At 36.3% G+C, this 15,315-nt stretch overlaps 1 protein-coding gene and 1 non-coding gene across 12 annotated transcripts in view; both read right to left on the bottom strand.

Annotated features, from left to right (window-relative positions):
• Positions 1-239: 239 nt before the first annotated feature.
• LOC124804602 (serine-rich adhesin for platelets) overlaps positions 240-15,315 on the bottom strand; it is a 416,342-nt gene continuing 401,266 nt past the window's right edge. For 10 of the 11 annotated variants that reach the window (XM_047265247.1, XM_047265086.1, XM_047265481.1 and 7 more), the window contains 2 exons: positions 11,730-12,671; positions 240-666 (listed from right to left, as the gene is read on the bottom strand). In XM_047265247.1, coding sequence (XP_047121203.1) covers positions 491-666; positions 11,730-12,671 — 1,118 coding nt within the window. In that variant the 3' untranslated portion in view covers positions 240-490. The remainder of the gene's footprint in view (positions 667-11,729; positions 12,672-15,315) is intronic. The other variant, XM_047265647.1, reaches the window with a different exon arrangement.
• LOC124724757 lies at positions 8,841-8,959 on the bottom strand. Its single transcript, XR_007006609.1, has one exon. It is a non-coding gene; the product is annotated as a 5S ribosomal RNA (ribosomal RNA).

Here is a 15,315-nt window from a genome sequence, read left to right on the forward strand (position 1 = left end):
CGACCACTCAGATACCAGGGGCGGACGAAGTAATCAGTGTAATTATTGAACTAAATATTTGAAAACCTGAAAGAACATGGAATCTAGGAAGTTTTCAACTGAAGCTCTTCTTTAAGCTCTAATCAGCGATGTTGTAAGCAGCAAAAGAATGGGTAGAATGGCCACTAATGAATCTTGTGTCTGCAGAATGGTTACACATAGGAAAATATGAATGAGGAAGCAACAGTAACAAATCAATATTGTAATAATTTTTTTCTGTATTTTACTAAGTAAGACTCATGGTGTACATGAAATACTGTACAACACTCATCAAAATATTTGGCACATCTCACAAGTTTTGCTTTAACCATTTCCATCAGGTACACTACATAAACATTATTTGATGTGAATAGTGTATATAAATTGCATTTTAAAAAGTTTTTATTGAAAAAAGGAAATTATGAGCAGCATGGTGATTTCAATGAAATGAGTTTATTATGGCACATGGTATTTAACCTATCCTTGTAGGTGCAAAAGTGACTGGTCTGTAGTAGTCAAGTCCTTGGCCCCAGCCTCTGGGTGCTGTGTTGTAATTGTTCAGCGTTTTGAATGAAAATCTGGCTGCAGGAGGCTGTTCCTGAACTATCTCAATAGAAGGCTCGTAACTGTACACTGGAGCTGGAGGCACTGAAAGCAGAAGGTAACATTAATTGACAATTTACTCTTGTTTTAAATAAGTACAATTTACTAATGTTGAAGATGCACAAGAAAATTAAGAATTTCAAAGACAATGAAGAACTTCACCAGCAAATGGTGCACATTCAATGCATTAATATTAAATACAAGAATACAGTAACAAATTATATATTAAACTTTGGCTGATCAGCAACCAACGTATTGTAACACACTGATATGGCTGTGAATTAGTAACAAGATGTACATTAAACAACTAACAGCACAAATGTCATTAGCCAAGGGAACCCAATGTTTGTGCATGAGATTTACCTCCGTTCTGCACATTTTGTCACTATCAATAAGCTCCACTCAGTTCACACATGCTCTTATGTGCTGAAGCAAGTAAGTTTTGTACTGTTGTGCTTTGTTTTTCTGTTCTATCAAGTTTTATTATTCTGTTTGAGATTAGGCTGTGACTTAATGTGAAAACTGTAATCAGAAATCTAATCATAATTTCCCCAAATACCCAGAAATGTGATCAATATTTTCTGCTCTGTGAAATTTCCATAAAGGAATATCTTAAAGCAGAATGCAGTGGCTACATTGCACTTTATTAAAGCCACTTCCACTGCTGTTCCACCCTATAGCTGACAGGTATCTTGAAGAAATAGCAGAAGGCAAGCTCATGAAACTCGTGAATATGTGCTTAACATTATCAGTGAAAAAGTGGAGCGAAGTGCAAAAGCAGAAAAATGCTGTATCAAGTGTGAAATTAAGAAACCTGAGACAGAACTAACACTAATGAGAGAAAAAAAATCAGTGTGTATTAACAAAAAAACAATAAGCTCTGCTACTACTCAATGTCACATGGAAATGGCTGATCACTGCCATACAAATTGGCCCAACTTTCACTCTACATAGCAAACTTGCTATACATGAAATAGAAAAATTTATTTTGGAGAGCTACATCACATCTATATAACACAAAACTATTCAGAGACGCTTTGAGCTTACGGAATATATTTGTTGTTTTGACCCATATCTGAATGGCAATAATTTCTGGTTGCACTCCTGGATAAAAAAAGTTCATAACCATGCTGTTGACATATTTTAGCTGTTATAACTTTACTTCCTGGAATCTTTATGAGGGCTGAAAATTGAGGATATCATTACTGCGTAGATATGTTTACAGAGGCAGTGTCACAAACTTGTATCATTTTACGCTTGTCCTACAGTCGTCTATCCAGCAGCACATGGTGCACATGGACTGTTCTCAATGGATGCTTGTCACAAAGGTAGTCTGGTGCTGAGACTGAAAGTATGCAAGTGAGCAGACTTATTTGCACATTAAGACATTTATGTTTCACCAGATAAACAGTTAAGTTGGGACAGCTTATGTGTAAAGATTTAATATAGTGCTAAACAACAACAAAATCAGGAAAAAATTATGTTATCCTCAATATGTATTTTGAAAGTTATTGAAGCTACCAGATACCCACTAAATGAAATGTTACATGTTTCTGTATTGCTCATGTATTTTGAAGCAAGTCTTGAAATCATGACTTTAATTTATATTGTGTTAGCTTGAAATATTTAATACATTCAATGACAGCTTTTCATTTGCAGTACCCCCAGCATTGATTTCACATGTAACATAAAATACATACAACATATTTCTTCTTTTAAAGAAGACTTTCATATTAGAGTATGGATAGATAAAACCTACTTCACTGTAAGGATGAGAAACATTATCACACTGACTGAAAAGTATAGCTATAATAAACAGTCTAAGTATGTTACAATCAATAGTTCTTCTTCACAAATTACAAACAAAAACAAGAAGCATGCTAGATTGAAACTGTGAGCAGGACCAGGACTAACAGAGATCAGTTATTTTCTTCACTAGACATGCTGACTCACCATATACGACACCTGGCCCAACACATAGTCTGCACATCTTTTGGACAGCACACATAAAATATTTATTGTTAATGGATGGCTAATACATAAATAAAATATAGTTCCTAATTTTAAAAAAAATTCCACATAATACGGTCACCTATTTGTTCAAGTTTTGATTGTTAAATGGCATTCTCCATCCCATTCACAGTTTCTTCAGCATTATTACTATTGATTTGTAGGAAAGATGTTAGGGACTATTGAGGCTGTCATTTGGTTCACAAGACATGATGTGATATCTCAGTAGGCAAATTGTTGTTTACTGAGCATTCATTTCGCAAAGAGAAAAGGTCCAGCAGAAATGATGAAACGAACCCAATAAGATCACAAAGATATTTTATCAAAACAGTGCTCTTTAGTTTGAGAAGCTATATTTTGTTACAATTAGTAGTAATACAAAAAATGCAAAAACAGATGTAGCCTCTGCATGCAGAAGCTTGAATGTTGGGTTGAAATATTGTTTTATTAATCAACAACGTGCAGTTCCAAACTTTTACCTACAAAAGGCAACAGAACTCTTACATAAAGCTATAACTACATCACTCGTGCAACATTAAAAATCCTATTTGAAAAATCAATACTACCATGCTGAAATATACCAATTATCATTTATTTGTCTCTGTTTAAAATTGTGCCTGCCGTTGTCTAAATGTATATCATACTGTTTTCATTCAATTTGATCACTAAAATATTTTACTGAAACTTCATTCTACAGATACATCTGTAACAATAAGCCACAAAAACAAGAATAAGTATGTAAAACTTGTTCCAGTACAATCTTAAGTTTTACCAGCAAACTGACTATTTGTACTGCTGTCAGGTATCCAGCCATGTGCAGTTGTCTTTGTAACAGGATACTCTGACAGTGTACCATGCTGTCATCTTCACATGATACATCTTTGCTACATTCTACCTCCTTTGTGCTGTAATCTCTCCCCACCCCTTCCCCACTACTTGGTTATGCGAGGCATCGGATGGAGTACTGGAGGATTGGCATCACTGAAGGCTGTGAGCGAACCTTGGTCTCTCAGTGCTTCTGTAGTCTCCATCGGGCATGTGAGTGGCTCTTGCTCAATGCTGTGATTTTAGTTGCCTTTACACTGGGTCCCAAACTTTGCTTGTGTGTAGCCACAGTCTCTTCCGTTTCCTCATATTTCATTGAGGCCCTTGTAGTCATGCAATGTTCTGCAACTGCAGATTTAATAAGTTGCTTAAGTTCAGTGTGTGTTTTGTGTTCCTTGAATCTTTCTTCAATTGCCTGCTCAATCTGCCCAATGTACGCCTTTACATGGAATATGGTAAACATGTGGTTTGTGGAGCCCCAAGTTGTCTTTCACCGTACCTGATAGTACACACATTTTTGGAGATGGAAAGAAAGTGCACTTAATGTTACATCAAGCCAGGATTCTGCCAATTTTATTTGAGACTTCGCTGGTGTATGGCAGATATGTCATTGTCTTATGCTACTTGTCACATTCTATTTGCAAACAGAACATGATAAGGAGGACAAGACAATGGCAAATCTGCTGTACACTAGCAAAGTATGGAATAGAATGGGCATAATCCTGCTTCCAAGTAACATTAAACATGTTCTGTATTTTCGAACAGAATACGATGAGGAGGATAAGATTATGTTCTATCTGTCATACACTGGAAAAGTATCAAATAAAATGGGCAGAGTCCTGGCTCAATGTAACATTAAATGTGTTTTCCATCCACCTCTGAAAATGCATGCTCTATTAGGTATGGTGAAAGGTGGCTTGGAGCTCTGTAAACTGGGTGTTTACAGTATTCCATGTAAACAGGGTAAGGCATATATCAGGCAGACTGTGCGGGCAACTGAAGAAAGATCCAAGAACCATAGAACACCCATTGGACTTAAACAATCTACAAAATTGCATGTCTATAGGGGACTCAATGAAGTATTAAGAAATGGAAGTGTTAAGAAAGACCTCATAGTTTTGGGACTGTGTCCTGAAGGAGGCTATTGTAATTTGAGTTGCCAACAGGTTCATCAATACAACAGCTACATCCTAAGCAAAGCTTAGTCTGTCCAATATTGGAGGAAGAAAGCCTGCCAAGATAGCTCAACTGCGGGCATGACATGGGGCTCCATAAACCAGGTGTATAGCTCATCCCATGTAGATGTGGTAAGGCATACAATGGGCAGACTGTGCGGGCAACCAAAGAAAGATGCAAGGAACACAGAAGACACACTGAACTTCAGGAACTTACAAAATCTGTAATTGCAGAACATTACATGGCTGCAATGGGTCCAATGTAGCATGAAGAAACAGAGGTGTTAAGACACACACTGAACTTCAGCAACCTACAAAATTACATGGCTACAGGGGACTCAATGAAGTATGAAGAAATAGAGGTATTAAGACAGACCCCACAGTTTTGGAACTGCACTCTACATAAATGCAGTAAGGTGTACAGCTGTCAGACTGTGCAGACAATTAAAGAAAGATACAAGAAACACATAAGACACTTAAGGAACTTACAAAATCTGTGGTTGCAGTACATTTCATGGATACAGGGGACCCAATGAAGCATGAAGAAATGAATGGAGGCTATTGAAATTTGAGTGGCCAACAGGATGACCAACAGAGACATTCACTACGCCCTAAGCAAAGCTTGGGACCTAGCACAGAGGCAACTAAAATCAAGGCATCAGCCAAGGTTCAGTTCTGTGCCTGACAGGAGCTACAAAAGTACTGAGAAACCAAGATTCATGCCCAGCCTTCAGTGATGCCATCACCATACCACTCCACCTGACACACTGTGTGGGCAGGTAATGGGAGAAAGGATGGGGAGACATCACAGTATGTGATGCCAGGTTATTTGCCCTGGGCAGCAATTTCAGGGGGCACCAAATTCATTTCTTGAATAAAAAAACCATGTTCCACAACACACCTAGCTACCCAGTGCTTGAATGCATGCATAGGGCATGTGATGTCTCTGCCAGGGAAATCCCTGTCGCATCTAGAAATAAAAAACTTGCCCGCAGACAAAAGGGGAGAGGGCTATATGACCCGAGCTAAATAACCCCAAACAGGTGAATACCAATCACTGTTTGTTTGTGTGGTGGATTGGATGTGCGAATGCATTCATTTAATTTTTAGCAAAATTCAGACTATCAGAGTGGAAATAAATGACTAACAAGAATAGTCTACAACAGACCATGTTTTCTTTTATAAGGTAATTAGAAGTTGTGGCTCCTCATAGAAACAAAGTTTTAGTACAACAAGAGAACAAGAGTTCACAATTTTTATTGATATCATTTGTCATCACATTCACCCTGCTTTTCAATGCCCTTGGTTTACCAAGACGCTATCTTTCTGATACCTTCTGAAAAAAGCCTTTTGGTGTCACAGCAATCCACATACACACTGCTTCCTTCACCTGTTGATCAAAGCTGAATCGGTAGCCTTCCAACACATATTCAAGTGGATCATCTCCATAAATCAACACATATTCAAGTGGATCATCTCCATCAATCATTTGTTTTAGAAACATCTCACCTTTGTTAACCTGATGGTCTAGTAGGTGACGGATTTTCAGACAGTTATGCCTATGCTCTCCATCAAGTTGCTTTGGAACCCATTTTGCACAGACTTTGTGAAAGTTGAGCTGGTTATGCATGATTTCATGTGTAGAACCATGACTGATCTGCATATGGTTTGCAACATCATCAGTAGTCACCTGTTTGCTACTCAGAATAAAGACATAGACTTGTTCAATATTAGCATCAGTTGTGTCTGTAGCTGGATGCCCTGCTCTTTCCGCTTCCTTCACATTCCTTCAACCACTTTTGAACTGTTCTATCTATGCTGAAAGTCTGCTATGAATTTCTGTTCCTGGTAAGCTTTCAGACCACAAAAATGGACTACAGAATACTGTTCTTCTATAGTGTAAACAGAGTGTGGCATGGCCATCTGTACGTCACAACAGCTTGAAGTAACACGATAGTAGGGCAACCTACTAGTGCCATGTAGCGGTTGGTGTGTACACAAAACCATAGAGCCAACCTAACAACAATCAGCAAAATCTCAGTTACTGATTGACTTACCATCATATGTGCTCTAGGATAGATGACAGAGATTTTTTAACTGAACAGAAGTATTCAATGTTGATACATTTTTTATCTGCTGAAGTGACACATATCAGAATAGTGTGGCTTTTTCTTTTAGGTTTCCAAACATTAAAATTTTCTAACATAAAGTGAGTTGACACCCAGATACAGGCCTTCACTGAAAATGTGTCTTGGACAGTTGAAGCAGGTATGGTATAAATCTCTGTACTTTCTTTAAGTTTCATTTCTTGGTGCTAAGCTGAGGAAAAAAGTCACACTGGAAGGCTTGGGGTGCTCAAAATACATCATAGGAACACACAGTTCCTACCACATACACCAAGCCACATTTCATGTTTCAGCATAAGTGTGTGATCCATTCTTGTATAAACTCATTGTACAGTACTATTTTAAAATTTATTTGTAGTTAATGTAACCTCAACTATGCTCAGTATATTACTATTCCAGTCACACACATTAGAAGTTCACCATTCATTGTTCTGTTGTGGCATCTTTCATAATTAATTTTCCTATTTGCACCACTGCTCCCATATTTTAATCTCTTTCTCCAATAATGTGTTGTGTTCAAAAGCATGTCAGATCATTAAATAATGTACAGAAATAAGCATTCTGATGACTGATATCTTGCAGCACAGCTCATTTTTTCCTTGCTGTAAATATTTCATCAGGTTCATTTTATTTCTTAAATCACCTGTCCATCAGATCTTAGTATGCGTCACATTTCTGTTTCCTGGTAGTGAGTCTGTGGGCATATAGCTCATATACTTCATATTCAAATCTATTTCTGGTCTGAGTGTAGTTTCTTCATCGACAGGTTATGCAACCACTTTTTATCTGAATAATAGAAGGTATGGTTCCAGCTAGACAAGATTTAGTTTTAATATTAATTACTCTGCTACTAATTCAATAACAAATGTGTATCTCTTCTGAATATTTTCAATTTTTCTTCATACACTGTGAAATTGAATTATTTGCAAGTCAAACGGAGCTCTGCACCTTAGGAAAAATATTCAGGAAACTACCAAGCAACACACAATCAATAAACAACATAGCAGGGTTCAAAGTTGCAGTAAAGGCATATCCCATTGCTTCCACAGCCTTAAAGAGCATTTTGATGAATAACAACATGCTAGTATGAATCCACTGAAACCACTGTAACATTGTAACCACTAAAAAAAAAATACAAATAATGTACTGATAATGAGTAGTGTAACCATACGAGATTAATGATGTTAAAATGATAGAAACAATATTGTGTTAAATGATGCCCAACATCTTATGTACATTCTACATACCAACAAGGTCTGTACAAATAAATAAATACTCATTCCATTGTACAAAATGGAATAATATTTTATGTGAAATCCTGATTACTAATTTTTTCTGCTACCTCATTGGAAATGAAATTTAAGCAGTTGATAATCACTTGGTGTCCCAGTTGTACCTCATATTCAGTCAGTGTAAAAGGTACTTAATCACACATAACCTCTCCAAAATACTTAGAGTCAGTGAAAAATACAGCTCAAGTATGCACCAAGGAATTTCACAAGTACCATAATTTGTACATTAAAAACTAAAGAGTGTGCTTAATGTGAATTTCATTTTCTGTCAATAATTTCAAAATATTTTATTGTTCTTGCAAAAATAAGTCTCAGTAGGTATTACCATTTTGTTATTGAGTACTTCTTGAGCAACTGGCATTTTATGTACTACATGATATAATTGTCATCAATTTATCAAAGCAGCAACTATGAAGCTCATACTCATGCCATAATTAAATGTGCATAGCATTGTATAGCATTTATCAATGATTTCAGTTCCTCACTATTTCTTCCAAACCAAAAAAAAAATAAAAATATATATATATATATATATATATATATATATATATATATATATATATATATAATGTTTCCCTCTCTCTCTCTCTCTCTCTCTCTCTCTATATATATATATATATATATATATATATATATATATATATATATATATATATATATATATGTTTGTCTGGCCTCTCAACAGATACCCCTTCGTTGTGGTTGCACCTACGGTACGGCCATCTGTATCGCTGAGGCACGCAAGCCTCCTCTCCAACGGCAAGGTCCATGGTTCATGGGGGATGAGAGGGAGCCAACAGCACCCGGTGTTCCCAGGCGGTCACCCATCCAAGTACTAACCGGGCCCGATGTTGCTTTACTTCGGTGATCGGACGAGAACCGGTGTATTCAACATGGTACGGCCATTGGCCACATGAAAGAATGACAGAGTCATATCAGGTGAATAAGGCAGATGTGGCAACAATTCATACCTTAGTTCGTGTAATTTTGCCATGGCAATGGCACATGTGTGCGGGCAAGCATCAAGAGTAGCAGCACCCATCTTGCAGATAATTTTTTCATTTCTAATTCTTCAGTTAAAATGTGCTGCACCCTTTTAGATGGCATCTGGCAAGCATGAGCAATTTCACACACTTTCAATCGGCAATCCTCCATGCCCAATTTGTGAACTTACACAATGATTTCTGGAGTAGTGACACATCTCGGTCGACCACTGCGTGGATCATCATCTAAGCTCTCCTGACCAAATTTAAATTCATTGTCCACTTGGTAACAGTTGAACATGAAGGAGCAGAATCCCCCAGTGTATTCTGGAAATCAGCATAAATGTCCTTTGCTTTCATATCTTTCTTTACGAAATACTTAATCACTGCTCGAATCTCAATTTTTTTCCATCTATGCAAATCACTATGTGGGAACAACATAGAGCCACACCACCGCCACAGCTCTCTTCCAAGAGCACTGCCATGGCACATGTTTACAGACAACAGTCCAATGAATATCCCGTCAACAACTCTTTGCACTCGCACTGACCTCTTGTGGTGATTTCGAGAAATTTTCAAACCACCCTCATATTTGGAAACCGCCTTTGAGAAAAAAGAAAAAAAATTGTTTCTGTCTTCCTCGACCTGTCCACGCCATATGACATAAACTGAACAGAGACACTTCTACAGAAATTGTATACTTAAAGATCAACTCCTTATTGAATAATATGCTGATTAACTACCTGTTTCAAGTTTACTCCAAACATATGAAGAGTAAATTCCACAAACCAAAATTAGCCTGCCTACCAGAAACTGTGTATCACAAATTATGCACATCTGTGTCATCTATATGGTGGTTCAATGTCTGTCAGAGACAGATGAAAAGGCTGACAGAAGACATGTGTACTGAGGAGGAAAACCAAACCCAATGTAGACAGATATTGCAGCACTCATTCTGAGCAACAAATAAGCAGCTACTGTCCACTGGTAATATTGTGAGGCAGTGTGTTACAATGTGACAGGAATTCAAAGTATTAGGGATCACTTTGGATAGGCCATTCACCTACCAACACCACCTTTTTGAAAACAGTTGCAAAAGTGGAAAGGCCATTTGATTGTATATAGCATGCTTCTGCATATGCTACTTCAATGGCTTCCAGTGCTAAGCCCAACATCACTCTACCTCATGTAAAAACAGAGCAAATACTCAGTCATGACCAAGAATATACAAAAACTAGTTTGTCCCCTAGCAACGTTCTGTAACCTGACTGAAGTCTTGTCAACCAACCTGGAGAACTGCCATGAGCCTGTTACCAGAAATGTCATCCTGTGGCTGCCTGGAAATTGGAGTGTTGACCACAGCAAGGCTTCCTACAAGTTGAAAACCAAATGTCAACTCCCATGCATCACTTGGTGCAAACTGAACTAAATCAGATGTGGGACAGCCCCAAGCTGTGACTGCAGAAGGTGATGCAGAGATGCACATCTTGTTCAGGGCTGACTATTGTGTAGTTTTGCCAGATCCCTGGAAGAACTACATCATGCTGATTATAAAGAAACTGAGTTGTTGGGATATGTGGACAGTGGCCTTTGGTTTCCTAGTGTTTATGTAACTGGTTGTTCATTATTTATTTGTTTGTAATTGTTAATATACTTCTAATAGTTCAAGAGCATCAAATGCTAAATAAATTCACTTTCAGTATTCCACAGCTTGCACTTTGAGAAAAAGCGTACTTTTTTCCATACTAGTTTCTCACCACATACTACACTTTAGAACTAAGCTAACTGACTGTAACTGAAACAAATACAATCTACTTTAAAAAATTTTTTTAAAAAAAGTTATACAGACTATTGTATGAGAGATTACAAACATCCTTAGGGTGCACATTTAGAAATATTATTTATTCATACAATATATATGCAGTTTCAGAACAATCATTCCATCATCAGATGTATCTGGGATATCAACCACATCTGCACTGAACCAAAGAAATATACCCATATATGGCTATCAGCTGACCATTTCCTGCCATACCACTTTACCATGTAAGTCAAATCGCAAAGATATTTGAAAACTTCCATACAGATACGAAATCTACACGGATGTTCAGTTTGGATTTTTTAAAAAGTTTTTGTGTGATCTTATGTGATTTTACCTGCATGGTAAAATGGTTTGACTGGATATCAGTGGTTAGTGGCTATCCATACATGGATGAATTTAACTGAATCTATATAATTGTGATTGCTTTCCCAGATACAACTGATGATGAAATGGGTATTCCAGTCTCGACCCCGCATGTTGAATGAAAACTCAACATTGATAAAGTGCTGCCTGAAGAGGACTGTAATCTTTCACATAATAAAACACTGTGGCCTGCATGCCTCATAGATGCCATTGTCAGCAACAAAGCAGAGATTAAAAAATAGTGCATTGGAACTGAGCAAGTCTCTGCAGAAATAAGATTCAACATGGCTGAATGGCAATTTATGGTCATCACAAATGCACATATGTCAGCATGCAAATATTAAATATGTATGTATAGCTACTATCAGTAGGAAGGCACTGATAAAATTTGTTAATATTTATTTACATCTAAAAGTTATTTATGTTAATAGGAAATACTAAATCACAAGTAGCAGTCAAAAATGGGTCTATCTACTCAAAAAACTGGAGTGAAACAAAAAAACAGGTCTTGCCTGCTGTTTTTGTTAGAAGCTGCTGGACAGATCCGGTTGTGGATGATACTGTCTTGTGCTGTGGAGGCTGGGCCTTAGGAATCGTTGGTACTGATGTTTTTTGCTCTGTGAGCTGTGCGGATGCACCTTGTTGTGAGAAAAAAGAAGTACTCGTACGCATTTCTGATTTCTGCTCGTAGCTTGATTCGATATGCGTTTTTTCTGTTATTTGAGATGAAAATGAAATACCCTCTGTTTTTGTTTCAATGCCCTGTTGTAGTGGCACATCAAATGTTCGTGATTTCACATTTGCAACATTTGCAATGTAATAGCAACTTGGGTGTGGCTTTGATTCTTGCTTCTGTTGTAAAATTCCTGCCATTTGTGATTCTGGCTGAACCTGTTTATACTTAAATGGTGGCCTTGTATTCTGCTCAAATGATTCTATAAGAGTTCTAACAGGCTGTTTTGACTCGTACAACACACCACTCTCAGTCTCTGCAGTATCTAATTGCTTATGGATATTTGTGTACTCAATAATATTTTCTTTTGCGGTCTCTTTTGCAGATGATGACTGTCTGAACTGCAATGGTGGAAATGTAGCTGCGTCTCTTATACCTTGTTCAATAAATTCGGTGGATTTTGCACTTGTCATTTCCTCAGCCACTTTGTTTGGAGAAACTTGCTCACCCTTGATTATTTCACTTAAAGATTGTTTTAGAGATGATGTGTCTTCAGAAACAGCTCTAGTAATAAAACTATTCTCCTCTTTCTTCACTTGTTTCTCAGTTTTCTTACTTATGTCGTGAACTGAAGAAACAGTTTCTGTTACTTGTTCCTTGTTCATTGAAGTGGCATAAGATGATGAGGCACTGAAAGTACTACCAGTAGGTATCATACTAGACTCCATGCCTAAGATGTTAGTTGCAGCAGCATCAGTAGTAGCAGTAGTGGTGGACTGACCTGATGACAAGTTATACTCCTTAAGACTTGCACAGTGTTATTTTGTTACAGATTATTCAAAATTAGTGTGTTACACATCACATATAGTAGAAATTAAAGTATATTATATCTGTTTTTTAAAACGAGAGTATGAGAAGGAACATGAACATTGATTTCAGTTCCTGAGAAAAATGTAGACTTACATAATCATTGTTCCACATGTCTTTAATTTTGATTGGCACAGGTAAAAAAGAAAAAAAAAGTTGAAAATTTTTAAATGCTTTGTTGCAGTTATTTGTCCTTCAAAAAGAACGATTTCTGATGTTAGTAATGTCACTTTTTGTGAATATTGTAGACAACTGAAGTATTTCTTTTTGCACAAAAACTGTAATTGTCATGGAGTGGCACAGAAGTATGACTCAAAGGCAACTGACATAGGAAAATGAAAAAGAAAACAGTAGTGACAGGAAGAAAGAAAAGATTACGTTCATCTATAATACCTCCTTATCACTTGAGATGTAGAAGAATAAAATAAAATTTTTCTTGCAAATGATTACACAGTTCTTCTTAATGAGTAACATTTAGTTAATATTTCTTTCCAACTTTACATATGTGAAACATCTACAGCAATGGTGCTGTAAAATTATGAGGCAATATTCTTTCAAAAAAACATGGCATTTCAAATTGTGCAGCACTTAATTAAGAAAACTTAGTGCGTTAGTAATAATTTTCTGTAAATATTCTTGCATCAACTTTAGTAATAATTTACTGAGATTTTCTTGTCATCACTATGAAGTGTTGGCACTAAGTATTTTAAAAAATCTTAAATAATCACTCACCTCTCACATGGAATATATCTACACAAAAACAAAAATTAAATCTATATTATAGTCATAATTCTGGCTAAGGAGTGATGAATTGTAAGAGAGTTTCCTTAAATTATAAAGCAATTTATTTACAGAAAAATGCAGGCAATGATAGCCATGTTTTATGACATTTACATTATATTGATACAAAGGGGATATAAAATACTGATTAATTTTAGAAATTAACCAGCTTGTTATTTTACTGTTTTCAAAATTGTGCTAGGCAGATCTGTGTACAGAAAATAAAATATTATCATGTGTCAAAATCACACTGTTAATTCACAAATCAATTTCTAGACTCACATCACATCACTACCAAGTTCCAATATTGATATTTCCTACACATGCATACATCAAACTTTAAATATCTAGTGAAGTTTATTGAAAATCATGCACAACACCATCTTCTGTAAAAATTTTCACATTGTCTTAGATTGTGGCTACAATATGCACCGGGTAAAGGCCAGGGTCTTGGTATGACCTAGGTGATAAATAAAAAAATGCATGTTCCAATTGCACTATGTATACTAAATAATAACATCACATGTCACAGAACCAATCCTCTGAATCCACACAACACTATCTCGTGGAATAAATAAAAATCTCATATTAAGCATGAATAAAAGTTAGTTAACAGGTTGGTGTGAACACCAATGCACTTCAGGAGGCATGATCTTATTATAGTGGTATTCATTGTGTTCTTCTTACCAAAGAACTGGTTCTCCCAGAAAAAGGGTTACTGTGGAATGCTTAACAAAGTGTGATGCTTTTATTTACTTTTTTGCAGTTGACAACTTACTGTTGCCATTGCTGGAAGTCACATTAAATAGTGTTAGTATAAGTTGGAAGTTAAACTGTCAAAACTTCAGGCTACAGATTGAAATCTTATCAACTAATATGCTGAGCCACATAATGTGTCTTTCTACAGATATTGACTTGTGTGCTGTCAGTAATGTTGTCATGACTGCAGATTACTTCCACTGAAGAATGGTAGCCAACTTTTAACTATGTACACTGTGGTCTTACATTTTTTTCCCCAGAATTCTGTGTAACTGTCTTATACATAGTGTGGATGCTTTCTCTCATGAAGCATGTTCTAACAGATATAAGGAATGAGAGAAATCATTGTATACCACCATAACTCCAAAGGATCAGGAATGTACAGCACAACATAAACCATGAAGCATAAAATAACAGCTGCAACCTCTCTCACAGATTTACCTTTCAACACCTTATGTTAAAAAATAAGCTGCTTTATTCGCTATGTTGATGAATATGGGAAGAGGACGAAACAGTAACGACACAGTTATGAACCCTGCCCAAAGTTATAATAAAGGTCAGAATGTTCTTTGTACTCATTATATATCTAGATTTAGCTGTTTTAACTGCTTGTGACTATGATTTCTTATCAATATTTCATGAGTGACAAAGTATAAAGTTTAACACTTCTATTATTTCCTCCCATATAAAACATGCTCTGTTAAACACTCCTTTCAGCAATAATAAAATGAATAATGCTGTGCAATTACTGACACAATATGCTGAGGAGCTGTGAGTGACATTAAATGTAAAACCTGTCAACTTCAAAAATTAACCATTGCAGTGTCCATAAAGAATGGTAGATAATACTCATTTGCTCATAATTAAGAACTTGTGCTTTAGTCTTCATTGTTTTGATTGATTTTCTTAATTTTTGACATAAAAGATCAAGTTGATCCTCCCACAATAGATGCCAGCCTAACAATATATCAAGGAAAGCAGTGTTATCATGCTTGCATCGATTAAACATCTAGGTGTAA

This window comes from Schistocerca piceifrons, chromosome 1 (genome assembly GCF_021461385.2).
Source record: "Schistocerca piceifrons isolate TAMUIC-IGC-003096 chromosome 1, iqSchPice1.1, whole genome shotgun sequence".
Taxonomy (NCBI): Eukaryota; Metazoa; Arthropoda; class Insecta; order Orthoptera; family Acrididae; genus Schistocerca; species Schistocerca piceifrons.